The 13,944-nt window shown below is 41.9% G+C and overlaps 1 protein-coding gene across 2 annotated transcripts; it reads left to right on the top strand.

Annotated features, from left to right (window-relative positions):
- The first annotated feature begins 1,578 nt into the window (after positions 1-1,578).
- Positions 1,579-6,486, top strand: gpn2 (GPN-loop GTPase 2). Of its 2 annotated transcripts, none has more exons than XM_048613127.1 (6): positions 1,579-1,726; positions 2,851-3,307; positions 3,797-3,953; positions 4,369-4,529; positions 5,013-5,143; positions 5,451-6,486. In XM_048613127.1, exons 2-6 carry the CDS (start codon positions 2,891-2,893, stop codon positions 5,551-5,553), a joined length of 969 nt encoding a protein of 322 aa, XP_048469084.1. In that variant the 5' UTR covers positions 1,579-1,726; positions 2,851-2,890; the 3' UTR covers positions 5,554-6,486. The 2 variants fall into 2 exon arrangements, with proteins under 2 accessions (XP_048469084.1, XP_048469085.1); XM_048613128.1 differs by lacking the exon at positions 1,579-1,726 and adding an exon at positions 1,757-2,747.
- Positions 6,487-13,944: the final 7,458 nt, after the last annotated feature.

Below are 13,944 nucleotides of genomic sequence, written 5' to 3'. Positions count from 1 at the left end.
AGACCCAAAACGTCAGCTCTCCTGCTCCTCTGATGCTGCTTGGCCTGCTGTGTTCATCCAGCTCTACACCTTGTTGTCTCAGATTCTCCAGCATTGGCAGTTCCTACTATCTCTGCAACAATGTTGAGTATTTATACTGTTTTCTGTTACAATTGAAAATTCTCGTTATTTAATTTCAGGAAAAAATATTTTATATGTTGAATAAAATGTTTTCTTATATTTTTAAAATAAATTTAGTCTGCTCATGTCAAGTGTTGTATGTTCATTCCAATTTGCAATTTTGTGAATTTTTGCGAACTCTATTACTCTATTGATTAAATGTCACTTCTGTTAATTCAGCATGAAGATTAGATATAGGTGCTATCCCTAGTTACTGCACAGAATGAACCTAAAACACAAACTAACTGCACAGCATTGAATGCAGTTTTTAATGTACAGACTAATAGAATTCTTGGAAAATCCAAAATATTTTCAAATGAAGTTAATCGCCTTCCGATCCTAGTTTGTGCTGTGAAGGGAATTATATTTTGATAGTCTGATATTATTTGACATGATTTCATTTTCAATATAATGACTAGTCTATGCAGTTGAATGTTCTGCTCATGTTTGGGGTCTAGACTTGTTGGGATGATCTGTTGAAGGAATCAATTTTGATATGACTGCCATCTAGGTGGCTGGGTAAAAATGGTTATCTGAAAAAGAGAAATATCTAATGTTCAAGGCCCATGTTGAACATTTATTCATAAATGGGGGAAATGTAAATGTACTCCATCACTGTTCACATGACTCGTAGAAAGGACAGAACAGAATATGTGAATTGCTAGACAAACAAAAGACAATGATCCATAGTTGGTCTAACTCCTTTCTGATTTTGCTGTGTTAGCAATCAGAGTAACATCTGCACGTAGCCAGCATTTCTGATTATAGTTAGTGCTAGCTGAATGTAATAGTGTAGTCATCATAAAAACCTAAATAGAGATGATCTAAATATGACAATGAAGTTATTGCCTAAAACAAACAATCAATCTCTCGATTAACATACAAAAGTAAGGAACGGGCTTGGATTCTGCTACATCTCCTGGCTACCCAAAGACTTTCCATCATCTGCAAGGCACAAGACAGGAATGTGCAGAACTGCTACTCTCCTGGCTGGATTAGTGCAGCTCCAAAGACATCTGAACCTTGATACCGTCATGAACGAAGAATCCCATCCACTAACAGTGCAGTCGGACTGCTGGCGTGCATCTTGTCTATTTGTTAGCTTCCTGCTCCACATCCCCTACTGCCTAGAACAAGGACAGCAGATGCATGGGTTCAATACCACTTACACGTAGCCCACCAACCCTATATTTAAAACATATTCCCTTTCATCCCTCTTGTTGGGTCAATATCCTGGAATTCACTTCCTATCAGCAGTGCCGGAAGGTGGCTCACCATCACCTTCTCTGCAGTTAGTGATGGACACACGTATCCACAGTTAATCACCAAATAATGAAAGATAATAAACCCAAATGAGATGTCAGAGCTGCAAAGCTTTTAGGACCATGGTCCCATATATTTCCACCCACCACACTACATTGATCAGGGGTCCTGCCGGCACCGGCAAACAGGAAGTGTACGGCCCTGCACGGCGCATGCTCGGATGGTAGCGGAGCAGCCTGCGAATTCGGGCCTGTTGATGCTGACTGTAACTCGGGGGGAAGAGTTGGACTCGCTTTCTCGCTATGTAGGGAGCATTCTTCAATCTAGTTGCTGTAGGGAGAGGTTACTTGGGAAAGGCGGGCCGAGACAGAGTGCTATTAGCTCCCCCACCCATCCGCACCTCCCAAACCTGTTATACGCTGCTGATCTTCCCTGCTTTGTGAAACCCCTTAAGTCTTGTCGGGGAAACCTGCTTCACAGGAATTTAGCGCAATGTTAACAGAACTTTTTACCCCCACTGTGGCCCCATTTTGAGGCTCGAAAATTGTCGTGACTACTCAATGAGCGCTGAGAATGGGGAATAAGGGGTAGAGAGAATTTGAGAGACGGGGAAGCGGGTATAGAACTCCTTAGAGATAGCAAGAACTGCAGATGCTGGAGTCAGAGTTAACACAGTGTGGAGCTGGAGGAGCACAGCAGGCCAGGCAGCATCAGAGGAGCAGGAAAGTTGACGTTTAGGACCCTTCTTCAGAAATCCACACTTTCTGTAGAACTCCTTGTAGCTATTGCTGCCCAAATTGGGGAGCTGTGGTTTAGAGTCCATGCTCTTTCTTCTTAGAGCTTCAAATGTCTGTCCAAGTCAATTTTTTTAAAGTTAGCATTGAACCTGTTTCCACCTCTTTCTCAGACTGTGCATATCAAATCCTCCTCATCCAAGGTGATCAACTGTCCGGTAATTGCAAGGTTGACTATTATTTCTGACTGTGGCGATGCCGTTTGTCCCTTGTTTCTAAGACAGCCTGCAGGTCTATAAAATAAAAACAAAATACTGCAGGTGCTGTAAATCTGAAATCAGAAATGAGAAAATGCTGGAGAAACTCATCTGGCAGTATCTGTAGAGAGAGAAACAGAGTTAATGTTTTGAGTTTGCAAATGACTTCTTCAGAGCTTGCTTTTTTGAGTGCTCTTCCCCACACCCTTCCCTAGGGCACTGGTTCTTCTACCCTTCTAATGTTAAGTTTGAAGCATCCCTTATTTTGTTTAGTAAATGACAGTTATCTGGCTTCTATTCCCAGCAACTCCATTCAAATTGTCAGATTGTCAAGGTGCGATATTAGTTAATGTTCTGTGTATTTATAGTCCAGTAACATAAACGATGTACAATACAGCTTTGGTGGAATGTTTTCAGATGTTTTCCAACTCTTACAGGCCTGTGGAGCCATGGTGATCCCCTAGGGATTCAGTTAAGATGTCAGAAGAGTCCAGGCCTCGCACTGTAATTTTTGGCCAGGTGGTTATTGGGCCACCTGGTTCGGGGAAGACTACCTACTGCATGGGGATGCAAGAGTTTCTCTCGAAGCTAGGTCGCAAGGTGGCAGTAGTGAACCTTGATCCTGCTAATGACCTCATTCCATACCAGTGTTGTGTGGACATTGGTGAGCTGGTGAAACTTGATGATGTTATGGATGGCCTTGGACTGGGCCCTAATGGAGGACTCGTTTACTGCATGGAATACTTGGAGGCAAATCTGGATTGGCTACTGGACAAGCTGGAACAATTCAAGGACTGTTATTTCCTTTTTGACTGTCCTGGTCAGGTGGAGCTGTACACACACAACTGCTCTGTGAGGAACATCCTTGCACAGTTAACCAAGTGGAATTTCAGGGTAAGTTACACTCAAGAGCAATCAATTGTGGAAACATTCAGCAAGTCAGTCAGCATCGATCGTGAGAATACCCAGTGTTTCAGGTGTGGCTTTGAACGTTTCACTTGAAGGCTAGCCCTTCTTTCCTGCTCAAAGGAACCATTTAAAATGGCTAGACTGGTATGGCACTGAGTCATATAGACCAGAGGTTTTGACTTCTCATCTGTGCTTAGGCAGTGGTTCTGTCAGGTTTATGGTAGAGGTGTTAAAGTCAGTCTCCTGGGCTTTTGTTTTGAGAAGGGGAAATATGGTAAGGGTTGCTGTGGGCAGGGCCCAACTCTGGGACTGAATCCATTATCACTCATTGGGTAAACTCACACAATGAGTAGTTGCTTGCATGAAGAATGTAGAGACATCTGGTGTCACAGCAGAAGAATAAAGGAGACAATGGGGGAGGGACTGGAGGAATAGAGGAAGGCGTTGTTAATCTGTTTGTGTGTCTTTGTGCAGCTAACGGCTGTCCACCTGGTCGATTCTCACTACTGCACTGATCCTGCAAAGTTTATTTCCATCCTATGCACATCCCTGTCCACCATGCTGCAAGTGGAATTACCTCATGTCAACATCCTCTCCAAAATGGATCTCATTGAACAGTTTGGAAAATTAGGTAAGGGATAGTTACAATAAAGTGTGGGGATTCATGGGACTGTTGAGAGGGAAGCTGGGTAATTCCTGGACAACAAGCTCGATGAAGGACTTGGGGTTCCAAGCCTTTGGAGGAAAACTTGGGCGTGTGTGGAAGAGCTGGGAGCCCTAGTGCTATAGAGAGGGGCTTCATATTAAACCGTAAACAAACTGGTTCTAATGTTAGCAAGTCCAGATGCTAAAGTTCATTCTTTAATTTCTGATGTTAATAATTTACAGCTGAAAATACTTTGCTTTCTGTTAATTCACTCTATATTCATGTGATATTGAAAATACAGTAAATGCCTTGCGTGGAGAGGATGATATCACAGGGGGTCTGGGCTATCAGTAAGTCTGAGCATCAGTTTGGACTAAGGTCTATTTTCTCTCTTTTCCAGCATTTAATCTGGATTATTATACTGAGGTGTTGGATCTGTCTTACCTGTTGGATCATTTAGGGAAAGACCCTTTCTTCAAAAACTTTCGACGATTAAACAAGAAACTGGTGGAAGTGATTGAAGATTACAGTCTGGTTTCCTTTATACCACTTAATGTGCAGGTGCTTAGATTTTTACTAACTGGTTTTCCAACAATATCAACAGGCTTGTAGATGTTTTAGAACATTACAAACCCATCAGGACACAGTATTACATCAACTGGAACCAAAGGGTGCAGTTTGAGTGTTGGGTTTATGGTGTAACAATTTTGTGATATGTGCATTGGGATTCATGAGATTGCGGTTAGTGCTATGATTGGAGGGAATTTCAAGTCAAGGACACATGTTGGGATGTACAAACACTCTTAATAAACATAGTCAGTGTAAGGGTTGTTCAAGTTTGAGAAACATTGATTTGGAGATGTGCAGAGGATATTTGAGTGTTGGGGGTGAATGTGTTTCCAGGTCCATGCAAAGCTTGTTTCAATTTAGGGTATACCTAGGTGTGAATTTGAGCATTGGACTTTAGATCATCCTATAGGTTCTACCAGTTCACACTGAAGATGTTTAATACAATTTTGAAGATGAGCATGAACTTTCATACAGGATAAAGACACCATGAAGCACGTAATGAAGGCTGTTGATAAGGCCAACGGATACTGCTTTGGGGACTCGGAGCAAAGAACTTTGGAAGCCATGATGTCTGCAGCTGTGGGAGCAGATTTCCAGTTCACCATGTATCCTTTACACAGTTTCATTAGCGACATTGTATAATGTTAAGCCAGTAATTATAGATCCATACTGTGATATGCTGCTGTTCATTAACTCTCAAATTTTTCTCTTTATCCCATCACCACCACCCACATTTCCATCTTTCTCCTTGTCCATACTCTGTCTCTCTGCCTCTTCCACCTTTCCCACACAATCATTTGCTTTATTTTGCATGTCTTCTCTCTGCAGTCCACCCATACTTCTTTTTGCCTTTTATGTTACCCACTGGAACAATATTATTTGTATTCTGTGTATTTCCTTAGCGATGAGCAGATCCATGGATGCTCAGGAGAAGTATGTGAAATCAATTGAGGAGAATGTGGAGGAGGAGGTGATGCAGCTCTCCCATTCAGACACAAACTTTGACACAACATGAATTTTTCAATTCACTGCCTGTCATTGGTTGGCTTCATTTGATAGAGACTCTAAAGAAATTGGTGTCTTTCTAAACGCTTGATGGTTTTAGGTGTGGAAGTATACACAGGTCATTTCCACACTTGCCACAGTTCAGCCATGGATGTACCCACTGACAGCTGCTGATTTCCTTCAGCCCATCTTGTTAATTGGCTCCTTGCATTGTTTGGAGTGGAAATGTTTGAAAAATGAGTTGTTTCCAGCATGTTGAACTATTTTTTTTTTAACAATTAGGTGCCCAATAAAGATGTTTTACTTTGCTATTTTCTTCTCCCAACATTCTGGTTAGACAACTTATAACTATGGGATCAAACATGTCAGGCTTACCTTTTCTAATCATGGTGATTTTCCACTGTTCACAGCCTTGTTCTGCAGCACCAGTCCTGAGAAGCCTAAAGGAAACCATTTATTCCATCTTAGCTCATCCTGTATGGCAGACATCCCATCACCACATTTATATGCTGTGTTCCTGTACCCCTTTTACCTGTTTTTATCTGTGCTTCACTGACCAACTGCTGCGCTTAACAGGAGATATTGTTACAGCTACTTCCACACTGTTTACAAACCTCAGCACAGCATTATCAACAATTTCTATAGCATCTTTAACACAATGAGATGCCCCAAATCACTTCATAGGAGTATAATAAACAAGGTATGACACTGAGATGTTTGGTCAGATGACCTAAGACTTCTCAAAGATGAAGACTTTAAACTTATGAAACTAATTTTCAATCTGAGACCATTTAATACTTGAGAATTAATGTGACTGCCAGGTGTTAGTGGACACAAATGGCTATAAGGCAACATAGTAACATTAAGTTTATAAGTATTAGAATTTGGGTATTATAGGTCACCATTTACTGAATGTATCAAATAAATGAAAGACTTTTAAAAACGCTTTATAAAAATGCAATTATTTATGGAGCAGTGGTAGTGTCCCTACTGATGGACCGAGAGGCCTGGGTTCAAGTTCCACCTGCTCCAGAGGTGTGTAATAACATCTCTGAACAGGTTGATTAGAAATATAGGTTAATTTCAAAAATTGCAATTACTTCATGTACTCAATATTCCCTGATGACAGAAGACTCAGTGAAGCAGACCACCACTACTGCACACTAATCAGCCCTGCTTCCATCACACATACAGTGATTAGCCCCCTTCTTTCCCATCTGACTGATGCACAATATTCAGCACTGTTTCTCCCCCACGTGTACTGTAATGATCTCCCCCTCCCAACACATACACTAAAGTATATGCATTTTGTAATCACAGGTACACAAACAGGAGGCTGGAGGAAAAAAGAAATCAGTGTTTGGGTATTACCCTTCTTCAGGACCTCCTTTCACTCCTCACCCTAAGCTTTAATCTGTGTGGTCCCCTCCCCCACACAGACACGGTAATTGGCTCTGTCCCAGCCACACGAGTCAATGGTGAGCAGAGAATAGGAAGCATTCAGATACAGTAGCTAGCAGTGAGGAGCAAAAAATCTACATAGACCATAGATATCTAGGTGGGAGGAGGCAGATCTTAAGAGGATGAACTTTCATCCATCCTTTCAGTAATCCCAGCAGCATGATCAATTCCTATCCTCTGCTGCATCAGTACAGAGAATTTACAAAGCATGGAAGTATAATGTATCTGTGTCTACAAGCAGCCATCTTGCCCTGTGCCTCCGCTATTCTAATGCATTGGAAAGGCAAAGTATAAAAACATGGCATTATCGAAGCTGTCATGAATTCATGCACAAGAAGCTAAGAGCTGGCTATTTAAGAGGTGAAGTGGTTTGGTTTAAATAAGCATGGGGCTTATACATCAATATATATTGCCATGGGGAAATCATTAGCTCCACAACCCCTGGAGATCTGGTAAATGAGAGCACTCTCATTCCAGTGAGACTACTGCCAAATTGTGTAAATGGCACTGTTCTAGTAACGTGTTGAATGACAAAAGTCACCTGTGACATAAACATTAACAGTTGTGGTCACTTTCTGTGACAGAGTTGGCAATGACATCGGCTGCACAATTGAACATGTTTATCCAAACCTGACGCTTAGCTTCTAAACAAAAAAGAACACAAAAGAACTGCAAATGCTGGAAATCAGAAACAAAAACAAATTGCTGGGAAAACGCAATCCAAAGTCACTGGATTCAAAACATTAACTCTGCTTTCTCTCCACAGATGCTGCCAGACTGGCTAAGTTCTCCCAGCACATTTTGTTTTTGTATTTGTTTTTGTTTCTGAAGCTTTGCTACCTTGCAGAGCCCTGGAAAGGACCTCCATGCACCTGCATTGAACAAATCTTTGAGTGGCCCACTGGCACAATGAGCCATTTAATTTGCTATAGACCATTCATAGAATGTACAACACAGAAACAGGCTGTTCAACCGAATTGGTTCATGCCAGTGTTTCAGCTCCATATAAAAAATTACCATCTCTGTTACTGTTGGGGGCTATACACAACTTCCAAAAATGATCAACATTTTTCATTGCTCTACTTAAACCACATCTACATTCTGATTCCCTGAACTGAGGTCATTCCTCTCTATTGTGCTACTATTATCAATAGTTAACATCACTCCACCTGTTCCTAGGGCTTTCTGTGCTCTGTCTGCAACAGGCTGAATGTAGTTCAAGTAAAATAAATGGTAGAGTTACACTTCGCTTAAAGACCGTCCAACATTGATACACAGCATCTCATTACTTTTTTTTTCATGAGATGAGAGCAATGCAAGTATTTATGATTGTCCTTAAAACGGTGATGCTGAGTTATAGCCTTGAATTGTTGTAAGTATATGCACAGTGCTGTTTGGGACTGAGTTCCAGAATTTTGACCTAGCAAAATGAAGAAATAACAATATAGTTCCAAAATAAGACAGTGAGATTTGGAGGGAGATTACTGTCCTTGGCCTGCCAGGTGATGGCAGTCATGTATATGGAAGGCATTGTCAAAAGAGGCTTTCTGGGGTTAGTAATATGGTGAGCTGCAAAACAGCTGAAGTAGAGTTTTCAACTTAAAAGTGAAGGCAATGAATCAAATTTGGGAAGATGCTACAAATCGAAGAGTGAAGGCAAAGCAACAAGGAAATGTATTAATATGGGAAATTATAAACAGACTGAAAGGAGAGGATAGAGGGTGAAAATCTAAAACAAAATCAACAGATTAGGCTAGAGCTTACAAAAATAATAAAAGGAGGAAAAACCTGTAAAATTGGCAAACAAGACATACTGCTCTGACTCGTACCTTTGAGACCTTCATTTCCAAGTATTATTGGTATTTGAATGTATGAACAATTCCAAAAAAAACAGCTACTGAGAGAGCAGTAGAAATAATAATTACAATGTGATAGCTGTTACAGAGGCATGGTTGCAGGATGACTCCAATTGGGACCTGACTATTGTCAAGTACATGTCATTTAGGAAGGACAAAAAACCCAGATACAGATGGAGTGGTGTTAATGATTGATTATCACAACAGAGAGGAATGGAAGGTGAAGGGTCCATAAGGTCAAATGTCTCTGAATGTTAAGTTCCCAGGTTTGATCTTGTAACCATGTTTCTGTAGAGGCAAGAGATCATATTTGTTTTCCTTGATTTGCACCATCAGTTTGTCTACATTATTCTGAATTCTTCATGCTTCAAGGTACAAAGCGTTTACGTTTGTCCAATTACCAAATTTCCCTACACTTTTACGGTTCCTTGGTACAATATACATTCACACAATCTGTCCTTTTTATTTTCTGCTAACAATCAGCCCCATCACTAACCTGCAATCCTACTTTCTCCTTTACCTTTGATTTTATAAATTTCCATGCCACTGAACCCACCCATCCACTATTTAGTTTAAAGCCCCATCCACTGCCCTAGATGTATGATTCACCAGGACTGTTGTCCCAGCATGATCCAGGTGGAGCCCGCCCCATCTGAACAGCTCCCTCCTTCCCAAGTACAGGTATTAATGTCCCATGAATTCAAATCTGTTTCACCCACACCAATCTTTGAGCCACACTGGAGGTTGTTACCTTTTTGGCTCTGCTTTCTAATTTAGCCCCTAGCTGCTTATATTTGCTCAGCAGAACCTTTTTGCTCATTCTACTGATATTGTTGGAACCTACATGGACGATGATAACTAGATCTTTCCCCTCCCACTTGAAGTTCCTCTGCAACCTAGATGAGATACCCTTAACAGGGCACTGGGCAGGCAACACTGTCTTCAGGACTTTCAATCACAGCCACAGAGAACAGTGTCTACAACTCTTCTCCCATGCCTCCCCCGACTATACGATGCCTGGTTACAATTATATTTCTCTATTCTCCCCCCTCTTAAATAGCTCCCTGTCTCGTGCTGTTATGGTCAGTTTGCTCATCTTCATTATAGCCTCCCATTCTCATCCACACAGACAGCAAGAATCTCAAACCTATTAGATAAGCTCAAGGGCTGAGGCTCTGTCAGCACTATCTTCTGGATCCCTCTACTTGCCTTGCTTGTAGTCACACACGGTTGTTCCTGATCACTGACCAAATTTGAAGTAGTTAATCTAAGGGGTGTGACTACCTCCTGAAACACAGCATCCAAGTAACTCCTCCCCTCCCTGATGTGTTGCAATGATCAAAGCTCAGATTCCAGCTCATCAGTTCTGAGCTGGAGCTCCTCAAGCAACCAATACTTGCTACAGATGTGGTCACTACAAACCACAATGGGGACCAGCAGCTGCCCCATAATGCAGGCACAACAAATTGCCTGGCTTTTCATTTCTATTTTTATTTACTTAGTTCTTAATTTGTTTTGTTTTAAGAGATTTCCTACTGGTCTTTTAGTTTGTAGTCTGTCAATATTTCTCCTTTTCACAAAGGGATGTGGTACTGAGCCAATTGTTGGAGATGAGGGGCTGACAAGTCCCCAGGTCCTCATGAACTCATCCTTGGGTCTTAAAAGAAATGGCTAATGAGACAATTGATGTGTTGGTTTTAATTTTACAAAATTCACTAGATTCAGAGAAGGTTTTATTAAATTGTATAGTAGCAAATGTACCTCCTTTATTCAAAAAGGGAGAGAGACAGAAAGCAGGAAACTACAGAGATAGCAAGAACTGCAGATGCTGGAGTCAGAGATAATACAGTGTGGAGCTGAAGGAACACAGCAGGACAGGCAGCATCAGAGGAGCAGGAAAGTTGATGTTTCGGGTCGGGACCCTTCTTCAGAAAAATTTCCTAACCCGAAACGTCAACTTTCCTGCTCCTCTGATGCTGCCTGACCTGCTGTGTTCCTCCAGCTCCACAATGTGTTATCTAGAAGCAGGAAACTACAGGCCAGCTAGTTTAATATGTGCCATAAGGAAGATGTTAGAAATTATTATTGAAGATGTTATAGCAGGGCACTTTCATGTGTTGGATTTCTTGGAACAAGTACTGTACGGTAGATAGAGGAGATCCAGTTGAAGTATGGTATTTGGATTTCCAGAAGGCATATGATGAGGTGCTACATCAAAGGTGATTACAGCAAGCTTATGGTGTAGGGGGTATTTATAGAAGATTAGTTAGCTAACAAGAAACAGGGAGTGGACATAAATATGCCATTTTCTGGCTTGCAAATGTAATGAGTGGTGTGCCACAGGGATCAGTACAGGGGCCTCAACATTTTACAACTTACATAAATGACTTGGATGAAAGGACTGAAGGTATGTTTGCTATATTTGCTGATGGCACATAAACAAGAAATTAAATTGTGTAGAGGACCTAAGGTGTTTGGAAATTTATAGAAATACATTAAGTGAATGTTTTTGTTTATCGTGAGGGAAATTGGGTAGAAGGTAGAGGGGTTATGCTTCAGTTATACAGGGCATTCGTGAAACCACATCTGCAGTACTGTGGACAGTATTGGTCTCCCTGTTGAAGGAAGGATACAAATGTGTTGGAAGCAGTTCTGAGAAGATTTACTAAACTAATACCTGGAATGTGCAGATTGGCTTTTGAGGAAAGATTAAGCATAAATCTGCTGGAGTTTAGAAGAGTAAGAGACAACGTGATTGAAACATATTTAATCCTGAGATATCTGGAGAGGGTGGATGATATTTTCTGTTGACGAGAATCTAGAACTAGGATTTGCAGTTTAAAAATAAGGATTGTCCATCTTATACAGAGATGAGAATTAGTTTTCTAGTTTCATGAGTGTTTGGAACTCTTATTCAAAAGCTGGTGGTGCAGAGTCTTTGAATATTTTTAAGGCAGAAGGGGGCAAGTTACGGGGGTAAACATATTGAGATCATCCATGATAATCTTGAATGGTAAAGCAAGCTTGAGGATGCAGGTGGCCTACAGCTGCTCCTAATTTGTACATTCATATGCTTCTTGAGCTGTACTCGATCAATTATGCACACTACTACCACCACGCACCAATGGTGCAAGGAGTGAATGTTTAAGGTGGTGGATGGTGTTTCAATCAACTGGGCTGCTAAAGCATAATTAGAACTCATTCACCAGTCAGTTAGAGAGGATCCCATCATTCTCACCGCAGATTCTCCAACTTCTGATCTGCTCTCGTAGTGAAATATTTCTATGACTGTATTTTTGGTCATCAGTAACCCCTAGCATGTTTGATGGTGGGCAATGGTAATGCTGTTGAACATTAAAGGGAGATATTCATTGCCTAACGTTTATGGGTGCACATGTTACTTGCCTCCCGTCAGCCCAAGCCTGAATGTTCAGGTCTCACTGCGTTTGACGTATGTCTCAAAACTCACCAATTACATGTAGATATTTTTAAAGCGCAGGGGATCATGGGGGTTATTGGCCCAACTCATCCTGTATACTTCAAAATGGAGCTCCAGTATCACCAACACATTCATTTCCAAGTGATACTAGGTTTATTTTTACTGAATTTTGCTTCTGGGAAATAACTGAAGAAAATAATATCAGCACCAGATGCAAAAATCATATGAGCGGGGACTGAGGAGGACAAATTGAGAGTGGATTAATTATGATAGTTTATTATTTAACCTCAGTTTTGCACTGCACATTAGAAAGTATTATTTATGGCCCTTCCTGTACACTGGGACCCACTGCGTGGGATGCCAAGACGAGTATGTCAAGCAACCTGTGATAACCCATCACTAGGAGACAGTAATGATTGCAGATGCTGAAAGCTAGAGTCAATAAATATGGAGCTGGAAAAGCACAGCAGGTCAGACAGCATCCGAGGAGCAGGAACATCAATGTTTCAGGCCAAAATTCTTCATCAGGACTGAGGAGGGGGAAGGCAGCCCAGAAATAAATGGGGAGGGAGGAGGGGTGGAGGGGGGTAGACGTGGAGCTGGGGGTGCAGGGTAGATGAGATGGAGATAGGTGAATGCAGGTAGAGGGTTCTTGTGGTTGGTCAGTGGGAAGAGTGGAGCAGATTGGTGAGTCAGAAGATGAACAGGTTGGGGAAGGAGAGATTTTGAAGCTGGTGAAGTCAATATTCAGGCCATTGGGCTGTAAGCTCCCAAGGTGAAATATGAGTTGTTGTTCCTTCAGTTTACAGGACAGTGAAGGAGGCCAAGACATGTCACCAGGGGAGTTAAAGTGGATGGCAACCGGAAGGTCGGGTTGGTTGGTGTGTGCAGAGCACAGATGCTCCGCAAACTGGTCCCTGATTCTGCATTTGGCCTCCCCAGTATACAGGAGACCACATGGGGAGCAACAGATACAGTACATGAGGTTAGATGAAGTGCAGGTGAATCTGCCAATTTGGAAGGATTGTTTAAGGCCTCGGACAGAGGTGAGAGGGGAGGTGTAGGAGCAGGTATAGCACGTCCTGAAGTTGCAGGGAAAGGTACTGGGTGTGGTAGAGGGCTTGTTGAGGAATGTGGAGTTGACGGGGGGGTCGTGAACAATCCCTGTGGAAAGCGGATAGGGGTGGGGTCTGATTGTAGGTGGCAGAAATATCAGAGGACGATGTGTTGTATTTGGAGGTTGGTATGTGAGGACCAAGGGGACTCTATCCTTATTGTTGTTGGCGGAGAGGGTTTGAAGGCAGAAGCACAGAAAATGGGGGAGATGTGGTTGAGGGCATCTTTAATAAGAGAGGAGGGGAAACTACAGTCTCTAAAGTAGGAGGATACCTGGGAAGCCCTAGAATAGAACATCCCATCCTGGGAGCAGATGCGGTGCAGGAATTGTGAGCTTGGGATAGAATTTTTGCAGGAGGGTGGTTGAGAGGAAGTGTAGTCAAGGTAATTGTGGGAGCCAATGGGTTTGATATGGATGTCAGTGGTGAGTCGGTTACTGGAGATGGAGATGGAAAGTTCCAAGGAGTTGTCAGAAATGGTCCAGATGAATTTGAGGGCACCTTGGAAGGTGTTTATAATCCATCACTAT

This window comes from Rhincodon typus, chromosome 27 (genome assembly GCF_021869965.1).
Source record: "Rhincodon typus isolate 14 chromosome 27, sRhiTyp1.1, whole genome shotgun sequence".
In the NCBI taxonomy this organism is placed as follows: Eukaryota; Metazoa; Chordata; class Chondrichthyes; order Orectolobiformes; family Rhincodontidae; genus Rhincodon; species Rhincodon typus.
The sequence above is the reverse complement of the archived record's forward strand: the minus strand, read 5'-3'. Positions and strand labels throughout refer to the sequence as shown.

What these genes read in the sequence shown, in the direction of transcription:
- gpn2 (XM_048613127.1), top strand. Translation starts at nt 2,891, where the DNA reads ATGTCAGAAGAGTCCAGGCCTCGCACTGTAATTTTTGGCCAGGTGGTT. An exon ending in TAACCAAGTGGAATTTCAGG is followed by an intron (nt 3,308 to 3,796) that starts GTAAGTTACACT and finishes GTCTTTGTGCAG; the next exon opens with CTAACGGCTGTCCACCTGGT. An exon ending in TGAACAGTTTGGAAAATTAG is followed by an intron (nt 3,954 to 4,368) that starts GTAAGGGATAGT and finishes TCTCTTTTCCAG; the next exon opens with CATTTAATCTGGATTATTAT.